At 59.2% G+C, this 25290-nt stretch overlaps 8 protein-coding genes and 1 pseudogene across 8 annotated transcripts; 1 reads left to right on the top strand and 8 right to left on the bottom strand.

Moving 5' to 3' along the window:
- Positions 1-22: 22 nt before the first annotated feature.
- ACA1_153510 lies at positions 23-5726 on the bottom strand (annotated as a pseudogene).
- A 382-nt stretch (positions 5727-6108) lies between these two features.
- ACA1_153520 (uncharacterized protein) lies at positions 6109-8446 on the bottom strand (the record flags this gene model as incomplete). The annotated part of the gene is made up of 7 exons (XM_004353598.1): positions 6109-6274; positions 6460-6645; positions 6752-7366; positions 7454-7615; positions 7715-7814; positions 7879-8243; positions 8385-8446. 7 exons carry the CDS (start codon positions 8444-8446, stop codon positions 6109-6111), a joined length of 1656 nt encoding a protein of 551 aa, XP_004353650.1.
- A 103-nt stretch (positions 8447-8549) lies between these two features.
- Positions 8550-9455, bottom strand: ACA1_153530 (SAM domain (Sterile alpha motif) domain containing protein; the record flags this gene model as incomplete). Its single annotated transcript, XM_004353599.1, has 1 exon — positions 8550-9455. The coding sequence occupies one exon, from the start codon at positions 9453-9455 to the stop codon at positions 8550-8552; it is 906 nt and encodes a 301-aa protein (XP_004353651.1).
- A 532-nt stretch (positions 9456-9987) lies between these two features.
- ACA1_153540 (transcriptional regulator, Sir2 family protein) lies at positions 9988-12605 on the bottom strand (the record flags this gene model as incomplete). Its single annotated transcript, XM_004353600.1, has 10 exons — positions 9988-10081; positions 10171-10373; positions 10464-10690; positions 10764-10891; positions 10956-11119; positions 11198-11356; positions 11432-11864; positions 11964-12123; positions 12219-12365; positions 12572-12605. 10 exons carry the CDS (start codon positions 12603-12605, stop codon positions 9988-9990), a joined length of 1749 nt encoding a protein of 582 aa, XP_004353652.1.
- A 180-nt stretch (positions 12606-12785) lies between these two features.
- Positions 12786-15255, top strand: ACA1_153550 (aminotransferase, class V superfamily protein; the record flags this gene model as incomplete). The annotated part of the gene is made up of 12 exons (XM_004353601.1): positions 12786-12843; positions 12951-13091; positions 13182-13300; positions 13413-13494; positions 13608-13816; positions 13926-14018; positions 14148-14311; positions 14409-14497; positions 14616-14726; positions 14800-14864; positions 14958-15053; positions 15127-15255. 12 exons carry the CDS (start codon positions 12786-12788, stop codon positions 15253-15255), a joined length of 1356 nt encoding a protein of 451 aa, XP_004353653.1.
- An 85-nt stretch (positions 15256-15340) lies between these two features.
- On the bottom strand, positions 15341-16279 carry ACA1_153560 (uncharacterized protein; the record flags this gene model as incomplete). Its single annotated transcript, XM_004353602.1, has 2 exons — positions 15341-15483; positions 15592-16279. The coding sequence occupies 2 exons, from the start codon at positions 16277-16279 to the stop codon at positions 15341-15343; spliced, it is 831 nt and encodes a 276-aa protein (XP_004353654.1).
- A 116-nt stretch (positions 16280-16395) lies between these two features.
- Positions 16396-21531, bottom strand: ACA1_153570 (EGFlike domain containing protein; the record flags this gene model as incomplete). Its single annotated transcript, XM_004353603.1, has 23 exons — positions 16396-16592; positions 16690-16827; positions 16895-16967; positions 17113-17197; positions 17294-17402; positions 17528-17677; positions 17764-17891; positions 18001-18153; positions 18234-18315; positions 18456-18581; positions 18698-18808; positions 19070-19153; positions 19242-19318; positions 19558-19637; positions 19778-19872; positions 19967-20086; positions 20206-20313; positions 20396-20509; positions 20569-20681; positions 20852-20905; positions 20982-21049; positions 21113-21276; positions 21423-21531. The coding sequence occupies 23 exons, from the start codon at positions 21529-21531 to the stop codon at positions 16396-16398; spliced, it is 2538 nt and encodes an 845-aa protein (XP_004353655.1).
- Positions 21532-21939: 408 nt separating this feature from the next.
- Positions 21940-22350, bottom strand: ACA1_153580 (uncharacterized protein; the record flags this gene model as incomplete). The annotated part of the gene is made up of 1 exon (XM_004353604.1): positions 21940-22350. The coding sequence occupies one exon, from the start codon at positions 22348-22350 to the stop codon at positions 21940-21942; it is 411 nt and encodes a 136-aa protein (XP_004353656.1).
- Positions 22351-22840: 490 nt separating this feature from the next.
- ACA1_153590 (uncharacterized protein) lies at positions 22841-24999 on the bottom strand (the record flags this gene model as incomplete). The annotated part of the gene is made up of 8 exons (XM_004353605.1): positions 22841-22958; positions 23058-23179; positions 23272-23369; positions 23531-23985; positions 24055-24149; positions 24270-24409; positions 24498-24761; positions 24948-24999. The coding sequence occupies 8 exons, from the start codon at positions 24997-24999 to the stop codon at positions 22841-22843; spliced, it is 1344 nt and encodes a 447-aa protein (XP_004353657.1).
- Positions 25000-25290: the final 291 nt, after the last annotated feature.

Below are 25290 nucleotides of genomic sequence, written 5' to 3' on the forward strand. Positions count from 1 at the left end.
ATTTCGTTTTTGCGTTTTGATTTTATCCAAATATCCGTTCCCGCGTCTCCCGTTGCTGCTGGTCCTTGTCGACGTTGCCCTCTTCTTTCTCTGTCCCTTTCTCTTCATCGTCGTTGTTCTTTTTCTCCTTTTCCTTTTCCTTCTCCTTGTTCTCCTCCTCCTTGCCGGCCGCTGTCGTGGTGGTTGCTTGTGTCGTGCGTTCTTCGTTGCTACGGGCCAGCGTTCGCCGCCTCGACGCCGCCACCGCCGCCGGCGACCCGCTGCTGCTGCTGGTGCCCGGCAGGCTTGGTCGTCGCTGCGGCCCCGCCGATGCTCGCGCCGACATCAGCTCGGCGGCGGCGTCGACGCCCTCCATGTCCATGAAGTACTCGAGCATGTCGTCCGAGTCGTCCGAGTCGAGCGACTGCATCCGCTCCTTGAGGATCGACACGATCTTGAGGTCCGTGCTCGCCCGCCGGTTCGGCTGGAGCGTCGACAGGTATTTGCTCCACAGATCCGTCAGGTTGCCCTTGAGTATGCTCTCTGCCAACACAAACCCGTTGCGTCAACGCACGCACACGCACAAGCACACGCAGACAACACACACCCGCATGCGCGCGTACCGGCAATCTCATGGGCGTCGGGAGGCTTGGGCCGCGGGCCGTGGGGGATGAGGGCCGGCGAGGAGAAGCTGCGGGGCAGGAGCTCCACGGCCGGCGACGACCGCGACGTCTTCACGCAGATCTCCGACCCCGTGTGCGACCCCGACGGATCCCTCATGAGCGCCCGCCTCCGTCGCCGCTGATTACGACCAGTCGCGACGGCGGCGGGCGGCGGCGATGGCGTCAGCCCGCGGCGCCAGCCCTGCGCCGTTCGCTGCCACATCATCACGCCGTAGTGGTGGTGGTAGTAGTCGTCGTAGGGGTCGTAGGCCTCGTCGTCCCACAGCCCGGCGCCGAACCGTGTGGGCGCCGACAGCCGGCGGGTGGCCAACGTCGCAAAGTCCGTCGGTGGCGGCGGGAATTGGTGACGCGCCTCGCTCGGGCTGGTGCTGGTGCTGACGTCCGGCGAGTGCTCGGCGGCGAACTGGAGGTGCGCGCCGGCGGCAGACAAGTCGGTCTTGGAGTGGTGCCTGCGCACGAGCTTCGGCGACCGCGTGTCGGCCGACGACCTCGCACGTGACTGTGTGCATGTGCGTGTGCGGTTGTGCGCGAGTGTGTGCGGTGTGTGCGGCGGTGAGCAAGAGAAAAGAGGGTTTAAAAAGTGGTGTGTCCTGGAGGCGTACCAGGAGGTTGGGCGAGTCCATGCCCGGCGAACGAGCTGCGTCGCCGCTTGCGGTCGGAGCCGAGCGATTGAGCCGCGGCGAGACGAGCACGTGGGCCAGCGGCCGGCGGTGCATCGACGCCGACGCCGAGCCGCCACTGGCCGCCCCGCCCCGCGGGTCGAGCGGGTGCAGCCCCGCGGGCCATGGCCTGCCACCCCTGTCCTGGTGGTCCTGCTGCAGCTTCTGCTGCGAGGCAGTGCTCGGTCGCTGGCCCGCCGGGTCCAGGGTCTCGCTGTACCACGCGTTGCCGCTGGCTGTCCGTTCCTCCGGCGGTTCGTCGTCGCTGCTGCTGTCATCCGCTTCGCCATCGCCGTCGCCGTCACAGTTGTCGCCGCTGTCGCCGTGGTCGTCATCGACGTCGTCGATCTCCACCTCTAACAAAAGGGGGCGGCGGTCACCACCTCGTGCTCGAGGCTCATGTCAGCGTCGCTGCCAACTCGCCCTGGCCCTCGCCTTCGCCCTGCACCACCTCGCGCACAGGCGTAAACTCGCCCGACGAGCCCGTCACCGTTAGCCGCAGGCCCACGTTGGTCGACACCAACGCCGGCGACTCGCCGCTGGCCGAACCCGACGCCGAGGCCGCGGCAGTGGCGGCCACGACCGAGATGGCCTCTTGGTCGCCGGCAGTGGCGGCCTCGGCCGCTGCTCGGCCGCCGGTGTCGGGCAAGCCGGACTTCATCCTGCGCGGCAGCCGGTGCTTTTCGTCTGCGCCACTGCCGACCGACGTCGAACGCTCGGAGTGGCCGCGGGTCATGACCCGGTGCGCGGTCAGGTAATCGGCTCCGGCGCCGCCGCTCTCCAGCGATGACGAGGAGCCCAAGGAGTGGTCGGACTGGTCTGACGAGCAGCTGTCGGTCTCGCCCCCGCGGGCCTGCGCGGTCGTCGTGCGGTTGCCGCGGCTCCATCGCCGCCGGGTGGCGGTGTTGATGCTGAGGTTGGCCGATAGCGACAGCCCCGACGCGGGCAAGAGGGCCAGCGACGACGAAGAAGACGATGATGAAGAAGATGACGAGAACGATGGCGATGATGATGATGACGATGACATGTTGGCCACGTCCGAGTTCGACCGCTTGCGCTCCTGGGCTGCTAGCTTGACCGGGTCGGACCGCTTGCGCACGATCAGGCTCGTGCCGGCGGCACTGGTGGCGCCGTCCACGTCCGGGTCGAAGCTGCTGTCGTCGCCCGACGACGTGTCGCCGAGGCTGTCGCCCCGGCCCTTCTGCTGCTGCAGGAGCCGGCGGGCCTCGACCGCGTCCTCGAGCTTGGCCGCCATCTTCTTGCGCACCGGCCACGGCGCGGCACCCGAGTCCTTGGGGCTCTCGGGCTGGGCGGCGGTCTCGGCGTGGTGCGCCTGGAGGTTGGACTCGACCACCTTAGGCGACCCGAGCTCGGTCGTATTGCCCGTGCCGCCGCCGCTGCCGTTGAGGGAGCCGTAGCGCTTGTTCTTGTTCTTGCGCTCCTTGACATTGCGTATCATGTCGCTCACCTTCTCCATCGCGTTGATCCCGTTGATGCGATTGAGCGATATCCGCTTCTTGTTGCTGCTGCTGTTGCTGGTGTTGTTGTTGTTGTTGTTTCGGTTCTTGGGAATGGGGTCGGTCGACGCGGTGGTCAGCGAGCCCGACGTGCTCCGGCCGCGCGGGGTGGCGCCCACGCTGGACCGCAGCAAAACCGCCGAGCCACTGCCCGTGCCGCCGCTGCCCAAGACGACGACCGAGCCGCCGCCGGGTTCGTCGAACGACACGAGCGGCGGCGGCACGGGCGCCAGGGAGATCAGCGACCCGGCCACAGGCGCCGACGGGCTGTGGCTGGCCCGTTTCTTCTCGCGGCCGGCGGCGCTGCTGCCGGAAGCGCCCATGGCGGCGGCGGAGGTGGTTATGCTCACGCGCCGTTCTCCACTGCAGGCCGCTGACGGTGATGGAGACAGCACGACGCTGCCGCCGGTAGCCGTGCTGCCGCGCTGTCGCGTGTCTCTGCGCATGTCGCGCACGCCGCCCTCGCTGCCGGACCGTATCTTGCGGGTGAGCTTGCGCTGTGGCTCGCCCTCAGACCAGCCGGGCAGGGCCAGTAGCGGGTTGGCCACCGCCACCACCCGATCGACCCCCCCGGCGGCGTCGTCGTTGTCGTCGCCCGAGTCGTTGTCGGTGTCAACACTGATGTGTCGCACTGAGCTGCGCGCGGTCTGGGGCATCGACGCGGTGAGCAGCTCCTGGTGCTGCGCCGCGGACTCGGCGGAGTGGACTATGCCGGCGCTGGCCGACAGCATCGCGCCCTTCCGCCGTGCGGCCTTCTTGTTGTGTGCGCCATCGCCCTCGGACTGCGTCGAAATCGAGGAATCGTAAGACACGACACACACACGACACCACACGACACCAGAGTGTCTCATACCGGATGCGGGGCAGTCACTGTGTTTGCATCGAGCTCATACGCTGGACCAATCGAAAGAAGTGAGATATGTGCGTCGTGTGCGGGTGCGGTGGTGCGTGTGAGGTGGTGCGTGTGCGTGTCGTTTCGGGTGTTCGTCGTACATTCCTCCTCGCTGTCCGATCCGCTGTAGGTCCCGAACCAGTACTCCTCGTCCTGGCTGGAGAGCAGGCGCCGCGATTTGCCGCCGCCAGTCGGACCCACCTCCGGCAGCGCGTCCAGCGGCCGCGACGCCGTGTGGAGCGGCACGCCCGGGAAGGGCGACGTCGGGGTCGGCGGCGTCGGTGTCGTCGTCGCACCGCCGCCGCCGCCGCTGCGTGAAATGCTGCTCTTCCGCTCCTTCCTACTGGCCTTCTCCTTCCGACTTCGCGCCCGCTTCTCCTTCTTCGTATCTGCGGCGCTCGGTTCGTCGAGCGGCACCAGCGGGGGCGGGGGAGGCGGTGGGGGAGGTGGCATTGGGCTGCCGATCCCATCATATCTGCATAATAGAGGAGTCAGACATGTGCGGTGGTGTTTTGTGTATTGGTGTGTTGTGTTGTGTTGCGTTGCGCTGCGTTGTGTTGTGTTGTGTTGTGTTGCGCGTTGTGCGGCCGACAGCGTACGTGAGCATGGCTTCAGCGATCTTGATGGTGCCGCGCTTGATGGTGCGAAAGAATGCCGCTTGTTGGACGGGCGTCAGCGAATGCCGGATCTTCAGTCGGCACACCGGTTTGTTGGTCTGCACATACGATATATTGACCATTAGTTACCACTTCTTGACAAAGAAACCCATACACCTATCTACACCTATTTAACGAGAAGAGATAAATTTAGAAGAAGTGGTTTATGGAGTACCCCGAGCAGATCGTCGTAGTTCTTGATGAATGCTTCCATGAGCTTGTGGGCGAGCAGCGAGTCGCCGAGGAGCGCCGCGATGGAGTTCTCCTCGCCCTCGGGCGCGTCGGGTGGTCGCAGGATGGTGGGAGCAAAAACGATCGCCAGATTGCGCGAATCCATCTTCGTAATGGCCTGGTGCTCGTCCCACGCGGAGTGGGTTGTGAGCCACACCCGAAACTCGACACAAGGCACACCAAACGACACACAACACGACTCACGACGCATGCAGCACACAATACAGTACACATAGCAATCGTATTACCTTGTTTTCGGCCACCACCTTCAGGAACCCTACGAGACGAGCGAGCACCGCTTTGTTGCCCGGCGGTAGCAGTTCCAGGCATTGCCGGATGCATTCGAGTCGTGTCTCCTCGTCGGGCACCTCTGCGCGGTTCCATCGGTCGATGATTGCCAATCAGCCGACGCACGTGCGTGTGCGGGACGAGACACGCACCGCACGCGGGCAGACACGACTCAAGCAACAAAACGATGACAAACGCAACGCAACGCAACGTACCGACGGCTGTGATGAAGCAATCGTAGAGCTCTGTGGTGAGCAGCGGATTGGGGAGTTTGTTGAAGAAGAGAGTCACCACGCCGGCCACGGTGTGCACGTCAAGATTGGAAAGGTCCACCGGCTTGCCTGCCGACCGTGCGTAGTGAGCGACACGCTCGAAGGGAAGGAGAGCGAGTAAGAAGAAGAAGAACGTAGTTGTTCTACCTTTGTCGAAGCGCGCCTTGATCACCCGAGAGGTGGCCGCCGAGCCAGCCGTTCGAAAGAGACCCTCTGTGTTCACTCCTACATGCCAAACACAACACAACCCATTCAGTGCCAAAGCAAACAGAAAGACCAATTCTCTACACTACACTACACTACACAGGCTTGCATGCAGCGCCAATGAAAGTAGCCGTGTAGCGAGTGCAACGACTTCTTTTGGAAGGGGGGAAGAGAAGAAGAAAAGGGATTGAGAGTTGGGGGGGGAGGGTATGTACCGTTCTTCTCGAGATAAGAGATGGGTCCCTCGACGATGGGGGGTACGCCGGGCTTGAGGGGGTCGAAGACCGCATCTCGTCGCGCACCGAACCAGCGGGCCGGCATACGCAGGCTGGGATGCTTTTTCATTGTGTGGCTGTGGGAGGGAGAGAGGTGATGGTGGTTGGAGAGGAAGATGGTGTGGTCGAGACGTAGAGAGGGGGAGCGAGTCGGCTAGCAGAGTCCGCTCAGCTCACAATCCACTTGGCATCGATTCGATGGGCGAGATAATGTGTTCTTCGTCGAAGGGCGAAGAGAGAGCGGAGTGGAGGGAAAGGTGATATTGGGGGGGGAGGTAGCGCAGAGATGGAGAGAAGAAATAGAGATGTAATAGTGAAAGAGGAATATCAGAAGAGAGCAGGAGAGGGGATGATGATGAAGAAGACCGCAGCAGGGGATGAAGGATCCCTTTTCGGCTCCCCTCGCTCACTCACAACCAATCTCTCACTCTTTCTCTCTCTCTCTCCTCTATCTATCTCCTCTCTCTACGCTCAGAGGAGGCCTCGGGAAGGGGGTACTTGACATTGGCGGCGTTGCCCAAATATGGATAGAACTCTCCTTTTTCGGCCCAGCCCCCATTTTTGAACTTGACCCCGATCCTCCCCGCAGAGCAACGCTCCTTCTTGTTTTTCACCAAACTCCGACACGACACGACACACGACACGACACGACACGACACGACACGACACGACACACCACACGACACGACCAACGACACGACACGACACACGCCAGACGAGAATGCTGTACAAAATCAAAATCAAAATCAGCGAGAGAGTGAAAGAGGGGGGGGGGATATGAACTCGGATGGGTTCAGCAGCACAGGCAGCTCTTGGGCGGGGCCACGGGGAAGTTGAGGTTGAGCGTGCCCGCGAGCGCCGAGAAGAAGGTGAGGTCGCTCGAGTGGAGGCCGAAGCGTTCGGGGAGGTCCGACGCCTGCACCACCTCGCCCTCCTGGTGTGCCCGCAGCAGGCCCTCGAACAGCCGATTGTTGAGCCCCAGAAAGAACCTGGCCACACGCAAATGTCAGAAACGTTAATCGTGTGCGTGTGCGTGTGCGGTGTGTGCGTGTGAGCAGCGTGTGCGGCGTGTGCGGCGTGTGCGGTGATGTGTACTTGATGAGATGTTGTTCGGCTTTGTAGGTGTCGAGATAGGTCGACACGATCTCGAGGAGGTATCGGTAGCGCGACCGATCGCCGTCGGTCACCCGGAGCGGCAGCTCGGCCTCCTTGGTGGGCATGTGGAAGTTGTACTTGGCCACGTAGACGTCGTAGATGTTGAACTTCTTCTGGAAGATGGCCTCCGTGGTGGCCGCGATGAAGGTCTCCTGCTCGTGGAGAACCTTCATGTCGTTGATGTTGACGTAGAACAGCGGGTTGGCGTCCCACCGGAACTGCCGCACGCGGGTGTAGGCCAGCATGTTGGCGCAGTAGACGTGGGCGCAGGTGGCGCGCACCGGCGGCGGCGCGTAGAAGAGGATGCGTTGGCGCAGCAGCACGCTCTTCCAGATCGAGAAGACGTGCGGCCCAAAGTGGCGCAGGAAGGAGATGAAGTAGCCGTGCGGGATGCGCGACACGAGCGGCGACGAGGGCAAAGGCGACGGTGGTGATGAAGAAGAAGAAGACGACGACGATGATGACGTGGACGTCTGGTTGTCCAACACCTGGTGCGAGCTGTGGAAGTACTCCACGAGCAGCTCGTGATCAAACGCTGGCACGTGGTTGACCCCACTGCCAAGTCGATTTAAATGTCAATTACAAAAGCAATGAATAACAAAAGAAAAAAGAAAAAAAAAGAAAAAGAATGGATGAACGTACTGGACCTGGTCGGAGAGAAAGGAGATGTGGTGGTGGTGGTTGTGGTAGTTGGTGCTGAGCAAGCCGACGGCGCTCATGAGCACGCCTCGGAGCTCGACATTACCGCGCATGAGCCGCTTCTCGTAGCACGACACGCCGTAGAGGTCGCCCACCTTGAAATATCTAAACAATGGACCACACACACACACACACCACACACAAGTACCGTGAGTCTCTCATCAAGCGGTGCAGGGTCTGGATCGAGGCAACGCTGGTACGTACACAATGTCGGAATCGACGTTATGGGAACCGCTGGCCATGGCCTTGAATTCGATTCCCGACAGATCGATGTCCTTCGGGTACTGCCACGCGATCACGTTGCCTGCGAGGGGATCATGAGTGTAAGTCACTGCCCCGGCAACACGCACACCGCACACGCAGCTCACCCTCATTGACATCAAACTTGATGATGAAGACGGCCTTGATCGTGTTGTCAGCCGCGTCCTGGGCTTTGAGGGCGTCGTTGCTGAACTTTGACTTGTAGTGCTGCACGATGGCCAGCTCGCCCCGCTCGGCATCGCCGCCGCCGACGCCACTGCCGTCGCCGCGGCCGAATGAAAGCGATGATGAAGAGGAGGACGCCGTCGTGGGCGATGACGACAGGAAGCTGGAGAAGCCGCCCGAGCCTCGTGTTGGCGGCGCGAACCCACCACCGCCGGCCGAGTGGGAGTGCAGTACGGTCATGGGGTACTCGCCCGACCCGCCCGCGTCGTCGTTCAACCCCAGCTCCTGCTCCAGCTCGGCCAGCCCGCTGGCAGGCACATGGGTGGAAGAAGTGGTGAGTCCGCAGATCGAGTAGCATGCACAAAAATCATTATTTTCAATTCATGAATGACGGTCGATTAGGAGTGCAGAGTGCGGCAGTGAGAAAGAGGAGGCGGGGTCATAGTACTCGTCGTCATCGAGCTCGCCCAGCAGCATGTCAATAGAGTGAGCAGAGCCGACCCGATCCATGTTCTTGTTTTATATTTCAATAAAAATAATATGAAAAGAAATAAATAAATATTGTGTCTGTACAATCAAGTGGAATTGGGAGAGGAGTATGTCGGTCCAGGCTTCACGGAAGCTCTTCATCTCCTCCCTGCTCATCTGCTGGCACCTCTTTCTCTTCCAAGGCGCTCGCCAGCTCCTTCTGCCTCCTGGCGATGTACTCGACTTCAGCGTCGAGGGACAGCTTCATCCCGCTGGCGCGTAGCTCGGTCTCGATTTGAGTGTTGATGGCCGCCTCGCGACGTAGCACGCGACGGAACTCAGTGTACTTGCGCGCCACTGCGGCCATCGCCTGTGCTCTCTTCCTCGTCCCCTCTTCGAGGCTGTACTGGTCAGGGTCGCAGCGCACCACCTCCTCCAGCTGCGCCTGCCACCATCCGTCGAATTGCGGCAGCCGCTTGACGCGTAGCAGCTCATCTTTCTTTTTCTTCCATTCGCCTTCTTCCTCCTGTTCGAGCGTCTTGCGTCGCTTCCTCTCGCTCTTCTTCTCTGCGCGTCGGCGCTTCTTTTCATCCGGGTGCAGGTCGAGATGCCCGCATACCTCGAAGCCCTTGCAGACATCCTCTGGCCCGCATTGATGACGCTCGCCAGGGATGTGGTACTGGTGGCACTTCGTCTTGCACCTCTTTGGATTGCGCGTAGGCGGGATGCGAATGTCTGGTTTCGTTGGAGAGGGTAGTGTGGGAGGCGCCAGATGTGGTTCGGGGGCGGGCAGATGAAGTGCAGCAGGCGTCTGAGTGATCATGAATTGCGGCGTAGCAGGGATGGGGGCATTGGCGAAGGACTCCACAGCTATGAGCAATCGCTTGCGATCGCCTGGCCGCGTGACCCCCATCTCGCGCATGTCGTCCAAGTCGAGCCGCTGGATGGAGGCGAGCGTGGTGAAGCCATTGGAGATGAGGACAGGACAAAGATCGCTGACGTCGTTGGCGCGAGCCCACGCCTCCACCGGCCCTCCCTTTTCTGCCTCCATAAGATGATTTCGTTACGACGAACCTCCCACGGCTTGCGAACTTTGAGGCACAGTTACATAATAATATTCTAATGTTGCAATCTAGCGTAGGCCAGAGAAAGTGGTGCGGCCAGTCGAGTTTAGCGAAAAAAAAAGTTGATCCCATAATGGCCATCGCTGGGCCACACAAGAGGGTTCAAGTGGGGCTGGGCCAGGCAACGACCATACGAAGATAGAACCTCAACAAACCACTGCCAAGGGTTGGGGGGTAGGTATCTTGCTCTCCCTTTGTCTAATATCGCACCCTCCTCCGTCAAAGGAGTACTGAGGGCCGCTGATGTGGGAGTAGCCATGTTAGGAGACTGAAGCCTGTACAGTGCCTACCCGGAGGGTTCAACTCCCTCCAGCGGTAATCTTCATCTTTTTGATCTTCTTCATTCCCTCTGTCATTGTTTGAAGCCAAGGCAACAACACAAATATCTAAATCTACGTTCATTGCAGCTGGAGAAACATGTCATAGTTTTATGGGTTGTTGGACAGAAGGGCCAAGCCACTAGTGCTTGTCACAGCAGAAGGCGTGAAGATCGAACGCGCACGGCTTGCAGTGGTAGACCCAGCCCGTGCCCGGACGCATGCACTTGTTGCACCTGAACATACGCGAGCCAGAACGGCACATGACAGGTGAGCTGATGATAGAACCGTGGAGCAACACAAGTGAGGAGGGCGGGGCTCGAACCTGTAGATGCCGTTGTAGACGGCCTTCTTGAGCTTGAGCGGGTGCTCGTGGGTCGAGTCCTGCGCCATCTTGGGCCAGTGCTCGGGTCCGGTCTTGCCTTCGGTCTCGGCAGCGCCGGCCGACTCCACCTCCTTGATGTCCCACCTGGCCTCCTCCGGGTTGAAGCTGATCATGAACCTCTTGTCGCTGCTCTCCTTCTCCAACTGCGTAGTGTCATGGAGTTCGTTTAGCTCATCACCAGCTCACGCGATCGGTACCACAAGAAGATGAGAGGCGCAGGTGTGGGTGTGTACGGCGTATGTGAAGCGGAACGAAGGTTCCCTGTAGTGGCCCATGAACTGGAGCTCGATCTTGACTTCTGAGGCATCTTCGTCGCCGGTGCGCTCGAAGACGTAGGAGGTCTCCATGCGGCCCAGGACGGACTGGGTCTGCTTCTTGTGGACCTTGCCCGCCGGCAGGAACTGGGCCTTGACGGTAGTGAAGAGCGAGATGGGTGTCCCGTCCACATCCAAGGCCTCAACTGCTCATATAGATGGGAACCATTTAATGAGCGAATACGAGAAAAACCAAGTGGGAGGACGCAAATGATGTACCCGTGAGGGACTGCTTGGTGTGCTGGACTCGGACGAATCGGTTGAGGATGAACGAGGGCACTTCGATACCCAGCTCCTCCATCACTCCCTTCATGACCTCGTCGGTTCGGCCATGGATGCGCAGCGTGCTGCGAGCGAAAACTTAAGCGTAAGCCAGTGGTACGGACCCAGGAAAAGAAGGTCTCGTTGTACCTGAGGCTGTCGAGAGGAGTCCTCTGCAGGTTAACAATGACTAGGTTGCCTCCGCGCTTGGCCACCCGCTTGGGGAGATCGTTGGCCGGCGACACGGTAAGTGACGATCCGAGGCACACGATCAGGTCGGCCTTGTCGCACTCATCGTACGCGCGCTCCAGATCCTGCACATATCACGTACATGCCTTACACATCAGTCCCCACACCCACTACCGCCCTAGAGAAGAAGATGAGAGGCCCACCTTCTTGGGGAGATTCTCGCCAAAGTTGATGATGGTGTCGAGCAGCGGGCCGCCACAACCCGGTGCAGTGCAGCGCCTGCCGGTCTCGTGCGACCCGGCGGCGGAGTTGTGGCACGTGTCAAAGTCCCTCATGTACTCCTTGCCGCACCAGCAGCACACCTGGTCCCACAATCAATGGTCACACTATGATGTCAACAAAATGTTGTCACCATGGCATATGCGTGCTGGGAAAACCTCGAGGTTGGAGTTGCCGTGCAGCTCGCACAGGCGCTGCGGGTGGATGCCGCTCTTGCGGTGAATGCCGTCGACGTTCTGCGACACGAGATAGTGCATGCGATCCACGTCGTGCAGCTTCACCATGGCCATGTGGGTGACGGTCGGCAGCGCGCTGAGCATCGGCACGGCCTTGGTCTTGCGCTGCCCACCCGTGGCCTTGAGCGTCCACACGCCCTCGGGTCCGCGGTAGTCAGGAATGCCGGCCGAGGTCGACACGCCGGCGCCCGTGAAGAACACGCAGTGCTTGGAGTCGCGGATCATGCCGGCCAGCGCCTTGATCTTGGCCGCCAGCTCCTCGGGCTTCTCTTCGATCTCCTCCATCTGGGTGTGGGTCTTGTGCGCCGTGTAGCGCCCGCCCGTCCCGGCATCACCGAACTTGCTCTCCTTGAGCCTGAAGCCGTGACGTCAGCAAGGCTTGGGCCAAGCGCCGAGTAGAGACTCAACGTCGAGTATTTTGTTGAACATGTAGCGGGGCGGGGCGCCAACGTACAGGGCGAGGAGGGGTCGGAAGATGTCGTGGGCGATGTAGGAGTCGCATTCGTAGCACCAGAAGGAGAAGTCCGAGTAGCTCACGGTGATGGCGTGGCCCGACTGGGTGTTGTGCTCCTTCATGTGTCCCGCCACGTAGCGCGAGCAGAACTTCTTGCCGCCTGTGGTGTACACCAACGTTGGTGTTAGCCACTACCTTTGTGGGGGAGTGCACTCTCTACACGACGACTGCATCGAGGCCAGTAGATGAACGTACACTGGAGGCATGCCCAGTTCTCCTTGGGGTCGTGGCAGGTCTCGCACGGCCCCAGGGCAGCAACTGCCTTGAGCGCCTCCTTGGACGCGTTGCATCTGACGTGCTGCGCGATATGCGGGCAGTCGAGCTTGGGCGTCACGTAGAACCCTGCACCACCGGGCCACGGAGAAGAGTGAAGGTCAGGCAAGAACCATTGAAGGTGTGAGAAGGCAGTGATGAAGGTCTTGCGGCGCTCCCAGAGAGAACCTCACCGGCAAGATCCTCACCCTCTCCGGGGTGAGGGTCTGCCGAGAGGAGCGCCGCAAGACCTTCACCACCGAGGCGTAAGGGTCGTGTTGGTGAGGGTCCGGTACCGGTCTTTTCCTCGTCAAACGATGTGGTCTCCATGTATGTAGTGGTAGAAGTACGAGTGAGGGTCTTGTCTCAAGTGCAGCAGAGCTCAGAGTGTTGGTTTTGTTGTTCTGTGTCAAAGGGTTTTGTGTTTTTTTGTACAACTTTCAGTAAATTCGTTTCCCCCAAGCCGTACTCGCTGGCGTGGCACGCTCTAAATCAGTTGCTGATCTTCTGATGGAGAGCAAGGCTGACGTTGTTGCCCTCGCGGCGCCAGTCGCCGAGAAGCCCAAAGGTGGGTTGGTGGTGTCACAGCCCTTGACTGGTTTGGGTTTGGATTAAAATCAATTTATTTTAAATCAATAAATAAATTGATTTTAATCCAACGAATGTGTGTTGCAGGTCAGGGTTCGGCGAACTACAGCCGCGCAGTGGCGCTGCTGCACCAGCACGACGCCGACTACACCGCGCCAGAGCTGCCCTTCCCGCTGTTCTCGCCCGCCCTCGAGGCCGAGTGGGCCAAGAACGGCCCTCCCGCGTTCGGTACGACTTCGCACGCCCGTCTATGTGTGGCGTTCATTCACTCAGTGCACGAAAACGCACGACACGCGACACCACGACCGCACACGGCAGGCGCCGAGATGAGGAAGTGGTTCCACTTCAAGGAGGGCGTGCACTTCCTCAACCACGGCTCCTACGGGGCCATGCCGCGTCCGGTCAAGCAGATCCACGCCCAGTGGCTTGATCACGTGGTTCGTCTGAGCTGCCTGACAGCTCCGCCCACTTGTGCTGATGATGGTCGTGTGCGTGTGCGTGTGCGTGTGCGTGTGCGTGTGCGTGTGCGTGTGCGTGTGCGTCGTGCAGGAGGAGCAGCCGTGCCGCTGGTTCAACTGCGAACTGTTTCCGCTCATCAGCCACGCCGTGCGCGGTCTGGCCAAGTTCATTGGTAAAGAAACCCATTCTCTTTTCTTCTTCGTTCTTCGTTCTTCTTCTTCTTATGAACCGCGCGTCTCATACGACACGACACGCACCACCTCACTCGACACGACACACATGAAGGGGCGAAACCGCACGAGGTGGTGTTCGCTCGGAATGCTACGACTGCCATCAACGCCATCCTCCGGTCGTTCCCCTTCCAGTTGGGCGACGCGCTGCTCTGCATGAACTTCACCTACGGCGCCATCAAGAAGACCCTCCAGTATGTGCTGCCCCGGCAGAAGGTGGATATCATCGAAGTCCAAATCGACAGCCATCCCACCGGCCGACAGGTAACACACACACGCACACGCACACACGCGCACGCACGCACACACGCGCACACGCCACACCGCACGCGACTCAAGGTTGTGTGCGTGTGCGTGTGCGTGCCTGTGGCAGGTGATCGACAAGATCAAGGAGGCGCTGGAGAACGACAAGGAGAAGAAGATCCGGGTGGTGCTGCTCGACCACATCATCTCCCCGCTGGGCATGGTCCTCCCCATGGTAACCCCCGCGCTTCGCTTCGGCTCTGCATTCGTCCGCCTCGCATGCCGCTCACTCGTGTGTCGTGTGTCGTGTGTCGTGTGTCGTGTGTCGTGTGTCGTGTGTGCCGTGGCGCAGAAAGAGTTGGTGGAGCTCATACACGCGCACGGCGCGAGGGCGTTGGTCGATGGCGCGCACGTGGTGGGCCAGGTTCCGCTCAACCTCCACGAACTCAATGCCGACTACTTCGTCTCCAACTGTCACAAGTGGCTCTACGCGCCCCGTGGCTGCGCGTTCGCCTGGTGCGCTTCCTACGACACGACACGACACGACACGACACGACACACGCACCACCGCACACGCTTGGGCTGGTTTTGCTGACCCGAGCGTGTCGTTAAGGGTGAAGGAGGAGCTCCACAAGGAGGTGCGACCGGCGGTCATCTCTCACGGCTACGACCAGGGCTTCCACTCAGAGTTCATCTGGCAAGGTAATAACGAACAATAATAATAAAACAATAATAACAAATAATAACAAAACAATAAAAGAAGAATAATAACAATATACAATTACAACACTGACATAAGATGTAAAAATCGGACCTGCAGCGACGGACGACTACACGCCGTTCCTGTCGGTGGTGAGCGCGATCAAGTTCGTCGAGCTCTGTGGTGCGGAGAAGATCATGGCCTACAGCAACGAACTGGTGACCGACGCAGGTAACCCTTTCTCTCCCTTCTCCGCTGTGCTCACGACACAACGCTCACAACACGCGACACACGCGACACGCAGCCAACGAGTTGGCCAAGGCGTGGGATACGGAGGTGGTGGTGCCGCCAGCCGACTTTGCGGCCATGGTGCGTTTGCTGATGGCTGCCATGTGCAGATGCACGGCAATCGGCGTCTCATGACGCTCTCTGTCGTGTCGTGTCGTGTCGTGTCGCGAGCAGGCGCTGATCCGCATGCCGAAGCCCGCGCACCACGACGAGGACGGCCAAGGCGCCGACGCCATCTGCCAACTGCTCTGGGACGACTTCAAGATCGAGGTACCCAACTCACGTGTGTGTCATGTGTGTCGTGTGTGTGTCGTGTCGCACTCACTGCTCGGACCTCGTTCAGGCGATGATCTTCCCCCTGCCGGAGCTGGGCCTGGTGGTGCGCATCTCGGGCCAGATCTACCTCGAGAAGCAGGACTACGCCCACTTCGCCGACGCCGTGCTGACCCTCATCCGTGAGGGTCGCTACTAGAGCGGCAACGCTGCGCTGGAGCGAAGCAAAGCGAAGTGACAGTGGGCGTGGTTGGTTGGCTGGCTGGCTGGCTGGCAATGAGACGTCATGACGACTTGAGCCACACTCGATACATACGCATGTCGCTGTTGCGTTGGCCTGGGGGCAGCACGGCGTCGGCGTCAACCAGCTCGAAGGCAAAGTCGGCCGCCAGCAGCCGGAAGAACTCGTCGTCCCACCGCGCTCCGGCTGCAGCTTCGGGAAACGCGCAACACACACAACACACACGACACACACGACACATGACACACACGTCAACGAAGAGGTGCGGCCACGGCAAAGCCAGGGGTGCGGTACCCTGGTGCTGCTCGGGCTCGGTGCTCGTTCGATTCTGCGCTGTGCGGCCGTCGTCGTTGCAGAGGTAGCACACGATGCGACGATGGCCGCTGGAGGCGTTGATGGAGTTGATGTGGCAGATCTGCTTGAGGGTCTCGATGAACGGGCGGTAGAGGGAGGCGAAGTAGATGCAGTCGGCGGCGAGCACCACCTCGACGCCGGCCGCTGCCCTGTGGCCGGCGCCGCCCTGGGTCCAGTAGCTGGCATCTTCCCATCTCATCCAATCCAGCTCCATCGCCGCTACTCGGCCAATCTCATCTTCCTCGAGATTGGCGCGAATGTTGTCCTCAATTTGTGGTAGGAGGTCTGCTTTATCGGTCAATCGCACCTCGACTCGCCGATCAGGGGCGGGAGATGGTGCTAAGGCCATGCCAATCCCGAGAAGGCCTGTGCCGGCGCCCAATTCGAGTAGCGTTGGTCGGTGCCACGAGAGATCACGGCAAGCCGTGGATGACTCGATGGAGTGGGCGAAGTAGCGCAGCATGTGGACGCTGGCACCCCACACGCGGCCGCCGAGATGCATGCGCGATTCCTGCGCTATCGAGATGGTACGGCGTCCGAACGCCTCCACCTCGAAGTTGGGCGTGCGATGTGTCTTCTTGCTGAAGAAATCACCCAGCATTCCTCCTTCATCTTCGTCCTCGCTCATCCTCTTGTCAAATTTTAAATCACTGAAAACACCCACACTACATAGAACATAGAACACAGACCTCGTCTTCTACACACAAGCGAGTGGAGAAGGATGACCGGTCAAGAGGGTCATCTTTAGAGGCGCTGGAAGTCGCCCATCTGGTCGGCCCTGCTGCGTTGCGCCACGGCCGGGTGCGGGTTGTCGGTCTGCACGAAGCCGTTCGACGTGAAGCGGGCGAAATAGGCCTTGACCTGATCAGAGCGCTTGTAGGCCACGAAGCCGAGCGCGGCCGCCGCCACAACGATCACGAAGATGAGGAACACCACTCCGGCTGTGATCACACACAACCCACCAACCATCATCACAGCCAACTCATTACATCCAAGTAACCAACACACGACAACGACAGATAAATTGATGATTCGTACCAACTACGGCGCCGCTATCAGAGTCGCTCGTCGTGATCTTGGTAGAGCACAGCTCGCCCGTGTACGAGCTCGTGCACTTACACTTGTACTCAGTCGCCGCCGAGCAGGTGCCGCCGTTGCGACACGCGGGGCACCCAACTGCGCGCAACGCGTTAGTGGAGGTCAAGTGGAAATGACCGGAGCTGATGACATAAGACGAACGTACCCAGGTAGGAGATGGTATAGTGGGCGACGTTGCCGTCCTTGTCCATGTTCTGAACACCCGCGTACCATTCGCCCTGCGGAGGGGCGAGGACAACGTACTTCTCCTGCAATGGGTCCTTGTGAGCAACACACCACCACCACCACCACCACCACCACCACCACCACCACCACCACCACCACCACCACCACCACACACAAGAGAGAGAGAGATCTACGAACCTCATTATTGGTGAGGTCCGACAGTTCCGTGGTGTCGTCGCTGATCGGCAACGCCCCTCGGCGGACGCGCAGCTGCAAGTTCTCGCTGTGCGGTGCGCGCGTGCGTGTATGTGTTGAATTAGCGAGCGCGAATGCAACGAAATCAATAAAGATGCGGTGTGGCGGAGAGAAGAGCTGGTACGATGTCGGGTTGTCGGGTTGTCGGCCCAGGATCACGTGGGCCACCGCAGCGGGGTCGGTCGAGGGAATCGACAGGCGGTACCACTTCCACTCTAACAGCCTTAGGGAATCTGTACGCGCACGCAGAACCAACAACAACCAGAAGTAACAACGTGCTCGATTGAGTGATGGGCGCCGGGCAGTAGCGAGTGTGGGAGTCCGAGCTCTGAGCTCTGACGGTGGATCCACGGTGTACCGTTTATCATCTCATCGCGCTCGAGCGCGGTGGCGTTGGCGGTGGACGCGGTGGCATTGCACTTGGTGCCAATTGCACCCGAGAAGCACACGCACTGCTTGGAAACGGGGTCGCAGTAGCCGTTCCTGCCGCAGCTTCCGCACGCCGGATCTGTAGAGAAAGACGGCATAAGCCGACACTCACGAAAACCACACGGCACACACGGCACACATGATATGATACGCATCTGCACGCACCATTGGCGATGTAGTATGCCTGGAATCCGCTGAGCGGGCCGGCCACGCTGGGCAGCACCTCGTCCGTAGTCAAGGTGACGTATAGCGCGCCCTGCGATGACGTCACTGCTGGCGGAGCGTACGAGCCGCTGTCAAAATAAATAAAAATAAAAATAAAAACATAACAAGACCGCTTAGTGAGAAAATGAGACTAAATAAAAGAAAAACATTTACAAAGCACTTGTTTGCCGCCCGTACCCGAAGGAGGCCAGGGCCCGCGAGGAGGAGGAGGGGCCGTCAAATATCGAGATGGCGTCGTCGCTGGGACTGGCGAGCGCAAAGCGGGTGAAGTAGAGCGTGACATTGGCCGGCGTGGCGGGCATGATACGCCACGCGCAGCGGGAACCAACTCTACAACCAGCCAGCCGAGCGAGTGTCGTGAGTGAGTTTCCGCCCTGCGGGGTGCATGACACGGCGGAGGGCGGGAGGACCTGGTGGATTGACCCTCGGCGCGATCTTGCAGCATGCCCTTGGAACCGGTCAGGTCAGTTACTTGGTCATCCTGGCAGTAGGCTATTTCAAAGGGGCGGCACATTGTCAGTTTGGTTGTTGTTGTTTGGTTGTTGTTGTTTGGTTGTTGTTGTTGTTGTTGTTGTTGTTGTTGTTTGGTTGTTGTTGTTTGTTGTTGTTGTTGTTGTTGTTGAGCTACGCACGGAGAGAACAGAAAGGTCCGTAGTAGCCTGGGTCGCACACGCACTTTGTGCCGTACGCCAATGTCGAACCATTGGGGTAGTTGGGCTGGCACTGGCCGTGACCAAAGCAATCTCCGACACACGTCGCTGGAGGCACGCACCACACACACGACACACGACACACACCCCATTTCAGCCCAATCATACCATGTTTACAGTAGTAATCGCTTTTTTCTTCGTAAGAGAGGAGCGGCGGGGCGCACGTTTGTCGCAGAATTCGCCCTCCCAACCCACGTGGCAGCTACATACTTGTTCGCCGTAATAGGCGAGCGGGAGACAATCACCGTGCCCGCGGCACTGCTCCTGACACGCAACTGTCCACCACAACATCAATAAAAACATTTCGACCAACGGATCGAAGAGCGAGAGATCTTCTACGTACAGGACGTGTACAAGAGCTGTGTCCCGGCAAACGTCGAATTTGTAAAGGTGACTGACGCGCTACTCGAGGACACCACGACCGGCGTGGGCAGCCGTGCTGGCGAAATGGTCGGGGTATTGTTAGCAACACGTCAAGCTTGTCCGAGAGAGAAAGAGAGAGAGAGAGAGAGAGAGAGCACGAGGGGCGTTCGTACAGTTGTTGTACAGATTGGCGGAGCGGGCGTAAGACCACACAACGTTGCCGCTGTTGTCCGCAATCTCGACAATTGCCGATTGCGCTGTGGTGCGGTTCAAGCGTTGAGGAGGTACCCCAAAGGACAATGAACGAATTGCGAAAAGGAATCATCAAGACGTTTTTCAACGTACGCATGTAGATGAAGGAGATGACGATCGTGTCCACATCGGCGGGCGTGATGGACCACTTACAGGATCCGGACCCGGTTCTGCAGAGACCCGACGCACGCGTGAGTGTCGAGCGTGACTGCAACGTTGCATCCAAAAGAAAAAACAAAACCAAAAAAAAAAACGTACACTGGTCCCTCATAGCGGCCACGGCGGGTTATGCTGGTGAAGTCACACACTACGCAGGCCAAGCAGGGCATCAAGGTGGTCAGTCCCTTCACTCCAACACGCGCTCGGGCGTAAGACAGATACAGGGGCGGTTGAGGGATACGTTACGTACCCGGGGTACAGTTTCCAGGGATGCAAAGGGAGCAATCGGGTCCCCGGTTTGCCATGCACGAGCACCCTGAAGTCGTGCAACTGCCCCAGCCATTGGCAGAATAGCAAGCATCCGGACAGCCCACTGCACATCCGCAGAAAACACACGACACACGGCGCACGGCACCAGAGTGTACTTGAATATGTGTGCGTGGGTACGTGTGTCGTGCGGAAAGGGGAACCGTACTCCGCTCGCAGGACGAACCCAAGTAGCCGTAGTTGCACAGGCACTTGCCACTCACGCACGTTCCATTTCCACAGCCACCCGCGCACACTCCTGGCAAGTCACGAGTGCAAGAGGAAGGAAGAAGAGATGTCAGCCAGGAATGGCCAGAAGAAGCTGGCACGAGATATGTGCGTCGTTTTCATACGGGTGGTGTAGGAGGCGGAGAATCCCGATTGAACGATTCCCAGATCGGAGGAGAAGGTGACCACGCCCGAGCCCGAGCCCAAGTGTACAGGTTGCGGCATGTCAGTGCCCGTGTAGACCTCTGTTCGTGACGCGCCGCACGCCACACGCCACACACGCAGACACATATGCCAATATGGCCAGACCCGCAGTGTGAACGAACTGACTAGACCAGGAGTGAGCGGAAACGTCCACGCGTACCGGCACTGCCCTCGGCGTCTTGGACGGTCACAAAGTCGTAATCCTTCTCTGTCACTTGCTTGTGGAAGTAGAGGTCGAGCGAGTAGGCGTTCCCAGCACCAACCGTGCCTGTGATGTGGTGTGCGATAAGGATTGTAAATAAATAAATAAATAAACCAAAAATAGAAATAAGAAAAGAAGGGGACTATACTCGCAGGATTGATGGACCAGCGGCAGTCTTGGTTGTTGCGGTATTGGGTGCCGGTGGTGCGCTCCGAGAAGGTGCCGTTGAGTGCGGTCAGCGTACGCGAACCCGAGCAGAACTCTGCGCAGCGCAAGAAGGTAAGAATTTTACTTCACCGCGGGGGGGGGGCAGACGCGTACTGGGGGCGGGCTGGTTGGGCAGTGGCAGGGCGCAGGTGCTCCCATTCCAACCTTCATTGCAGGCGCAATAGAATCTCGATCCATTGGCAGTGCACACGCCGTTCCCGTTGCACCTGTCCAAGCGGTTGCAGTCGACTGAAGGGGGGAAATGATGAAAACAGAAGATGAGCAAAGAAGGGGTTCTCTTTTTTTTGAGGGGTGGGCTGTGCCTCCTTGGTAGGTGAGGCGGAAGCCAGAGCGGGTGATGTCGATGTCGGAGGAGAAGAGGACGGTGGCTGAGGACCCATCGAGGACGATGGTTTGGTTCAAGTTGGCGGGCGAGTCCTCGCCCGTCAACCTGAATTGTGGGTGGGAGTGCTCTCACTCTCGTGTCCACATCACTACTAGCAAACTAGGAATGGGGTGCATAGTACCACTGGACGATGTTGTCGGTTCCAATGCCTCTGTAGATGTCCACGAAGTCATACCAGAACTCGAGGTCCTGCATGGCAGTTAGGGCGGGAAACAGGACGAGAATGGCACTCTGGCCAGAGCTGAGGCGCACCAGTTTGGTGATTGTCAGAATGACCTGGTCAGCCGCGCGCCCGCTGGCCAGCTGTGGCGTGATGTACCACTTGCACTCCGTGTTGATGGTATAGGAGCCCAACCCGTCATGGTCGGCGATGGTGCCGGACGCAGCAGTCAGGGTAGTGACGCCCTTACAGAAATCTGCATATTGATTGGAATAACAAAATAAACAAACAAGCATGGGAGGTGAATCAGAGGAAATGAAGCGTGGGGAGGTGGCCACCTGCCATCAAAGTGAGGCACACCGGCAAGGAAGTGATGTGCAGAGGATTATGAGGGACACGTACTGCGGGGAAGGCCGGTGGTGGGGTCTTCTGTCTGCGACAGCGCTGGTGAAGCAAGGGCTAGCAACATAATGAGGGCGCAGAGGAAGCCTCTACCGCCCTGCTTCTTCATCTTTTCAACTAAGATGACAGTGCGAAAAAAACTCTGCTACCAAAAGGGCTTGATCGGTACCTAAAAAAGCAAGAGAGTAGAAACGTTTTTAAATACAATGACCCTCAGGCACGCACACGCTCGACCTGACACGCGTCGTACCATCCTCAACACTAGCACAAGGACCGAAGCTTCGCCCTAAAATGGTATCAACTCTAAGGAGGTGTGGTGGCCAGCAGTGCACCGAGTGGAACCTGGCCAGTGACACTCCCTCATCGAAAGCTACAACGTCGCCGCCGCAATTTTTTTTGATATTTTAATTGATTTATGGGTACAATTAGCATCGGCTTCACGTGGACCGTGGGCGATGCACAGATGGTGAAGAGCACTTCTTCTCGTGGTCTGGCGATAAAAAGTTGATGGCTCGGCTCAGAAGGGAGCGGTGACGGCCTGGGCCGAGCCGCCGTTGACGATGAACTGGACGGTGGACTTGCACGCGCGGCCGTTGGTCGACGAGAAGGTCCACATGTTGGGCGTCCACCCAGCGTTCATCCGCACGAAGCCCTGGCCGTTGCCGCAGTCGACTGACACCGACGTGGAGCCCGGGATGACCACCGCCATCCACCAGGCGCTCGTGCCGCTGTACCAGGTCACCGACAGGCCCGCGGACGGCTCCGGCTGGGACCCTGAGTCGCTGTCGCAGGCGCACGGGCACTCGCACTGGCCGCTGGCCGCTGTGGTCTGGGCGTGGGCCGCGGGGAGGTGGTAGGCCGAGAAGAAGAGCAGCGCGACGAAGAGGGAGACGAGGGCAGTGAACAGAGAAGACGATGAATTGTCCATAGTTGCGGTGGAGATGTGTTGTGATGGGCTGAGGGACAGCTTGGGTGGGGTGGGGTGGTTGTTAGAGCTCTGAACAACAAACGACGAACTGCTGGCCTTTTTGAATGCGTGGTCGGAGCTTACGGGGAGGAACTGCCTTCGCACAGTGCGAGGGAAGCGACGCACGTGTATGTGTGGTCACTATGCGAGAGCCGCTCGGTGTTCTCCTACGGCCTGCCGCAATTCCCTCGTCGGGTAGGTAATACACCCCAAAGCTCCTTCCGCGGAAGTTACCTCGCAGACCATCGGGTCGGAGTCTCTATTGTCGGAAGGTTTTGATTGGTCGCCACCCTCAAACGGCAGAATGAGTGGGGGGAGGGGAGCTGCTTCTTCATGTTGCCTTTTCTAATGTCTCAAGATTCTTCGCTTGCCGTCCACCGTTCTTCGCCAAGAGTCGCACATTCCTGGCATTCATGGGTCCAAAAGCAATCTTTTAATTTTTGCATGTTTTTTAAATGTACACTGCTTGGCTGGTAGCGGAGTTCACGGCCGACGAGGCCCGGGCCTTGAGCAGTTCCCGGTACGCTGCGGCCCGGTCGCGGCACAGCGGGTGGCGCTCGATCAGCGGCCTGGCCTGAAGAAGAAGCGCTTCCACGATGTCGTCCCTAGAAAGCAAAGGTCAGTGGGTGGCGCGTGCGTGCGGCGGTGTTTACGAGTGGTGCGCATACCTGCCAAGCTCAAAGCAGAGGTCCATCATGATCTCGCACAGGGCGATACACCCGGATGTGCAGAGCTCAATGCCACCGCCCTGAATCTGCTCCAGATACGCCAAGGCAAAGCGTTGCGCCTCCTACAAAAGAGAACCGACCAAATCGATCACGATCACCGGTGGATCAGTTCGTTTGGCGACCCCGGTACGACCCCCACACCTGTGACACGCACTGTCCGCACCTCTGTGTTGCCAGCCCGCTGGTAGTATTCGGCGGAGAAACAGAGCCAGGTGAGCGTCACCGTCAGCTTGAACGTGGGCGGCAGCGCCTCTGTGGTAAAATAGATTAGTAATTACATAAAGCTATCGAATATATATATATATATACAAATGTACGACAACATGCGAAAAGCACTTAAATTATGAATAGATTTTTGATTGCTTTTAAAAAATAAATAGAAGAGAAGAAAAAAAAGGAAAAGAAGAACGTACCACCAGAGCCGATCTCTTCCTCCATGGCGACGATCAGCCGGCGCCACTGCTGGAGGACTGTGTCCGTGGCCTCGTCGCCCAGGCCGCGGCCGGCCTCGGCCTCCTGCCGAAGCCACCGGTGGAGCCCGACCAGCATGAGCACGTTGGTGACGCATTTGTCGATGTTGCGCGCCCGTTCCACCGTGTCCAGCACGTCGTGCGGCGTCACCTCGCCGCTGCTGCCGCCTATGGTTCCCAGCGTGATGGCGCCGGCGACGGTCACCTCCTCTGCGACGTACTGGTTGTCCCCCTGGTGGCTGGGGCGGTTGTGGTCGAGCAGGAAGCGGTCGTGGTGGTCATCCCATCGGGGCGTGTCCTTGACCGCGCGATTGTAGCGCCGCAGGGTGCGCTCCTTCTCTGCCGGCGTGTACGACGGGTCCAACACCGTGGCCATCATGCACTTCAGAAACACACCACTGTTGCATGCCCTGTCGTGTCGTTGGTCGTGTCGTGTCGGTGGTTGTGTCGTGTCAGCAAGCACGCACAAGATGTGGATGGGCAGCACTGGATGCCGGTACCCGATCCGCTGACAGATCTGCTTGGCCAGGGTGATGTAGTAGGAGAATCGAACGAGATCGCCCTTCACACGACATGACACACGACACGATCGATGGCGTGGCACACAGCAAAGAAGACGAGTGAGTCGGCGATGTGGAAAATGCGCGAGCGAGCGTTGAGAGCACAAAGGCGGGTGTGATACCCGGCCGTAGAGGTAGTAGCCGAGGGCGAAGAGGGCCTCGGCCACGGCGTAGTCGTTGACCTCCAGCAGGTCCTCGAGCGCCTTCCGCGCTCGTTCGAAGAACTCCTCGGCGCGCACATCGTTGCCCATGATCAACGCCCCTGAATCCGCGCGCACACGATCACCGAGGCGTCAGTCAGTCATCTCGCACGCGTGTGCGGTGATCTTCGTGCGTGTGCGCACACGTACCGTAGGCGAGTGCGGTGTTGATGTTGAGCTCGAACACGGCCGGCCCGGTCAAGCAAGCGGAACCGAGGGAGAAGGAGGACGATGACGGCGACGACGAAGAGGAAGAAGAAGAAGAAGACAACGGCGATGACGATGATGGCGGCGAGTGGTATCGAGAGCCGCTGCCGCCGCCGAGCACCGAGCGCAGGCCGTCCTCGCTCAGCACGGACGGGTGGAGTGGCGTGAACGTCCATCCGTACCGCTCGAAGGCGCCCAGCCACCGCGCTGCGTTGGTCCACACGTAGAGCCCGCTCTCGGCCCAGTTAGCCAGCGGCAGCTGTCGGTGATGTTGATAGTGATGTCGATGTAGAGGTTGATGATGCCGGTGATGAGAATGAGGCGGTGCCAAGGATGAAGATTGAGTAGTGGGAGATGATGAGAAAGATGTGGAAGCGTGCTGCTGGTTGCTACGGTGCTCTTCGGAGTCGAGGCTGTTTATGATCTCCTCCAAGAGCTCGTCCATCTCTTCGGCAGTGGTGGGTGAAGCGTCGTGTGGCAAATTGCCCATCACCATTGCGCCCCATCGAACCGCGCCCGGCGTCACAATCTCTCCTACTGTCCTCGCCTGATGAGGATGAATCGAGGCTGAAGATGATGTTGATGTTGATGTGGAAGGGGGCGGGCACGTTGTGTAGAGTTCGCCCCATCTCTCACAACCTCCCCATTCAGAAGATGTAGAAGAGGTGAAGGTGGATGGTTGCGGTGGTGCAGCATCTCGCGTTCGCTTACGGCTCCCAGACCCCAGCAGCCCGCC

The sequence above is a fragment of the Acanthamoeba castellanii genome (assembly GCF_000313135.1).
Source record: "Acanthamoeba castellanii str. Neff unplaced genomic scaffold scf7180000084720, whole genome shotgun sequence".
NCBI lineage: Eukaryota > Discosea > Longamoebia > Acanthamoebidae > Acanthamoeba > Acanthamoeba castellanii.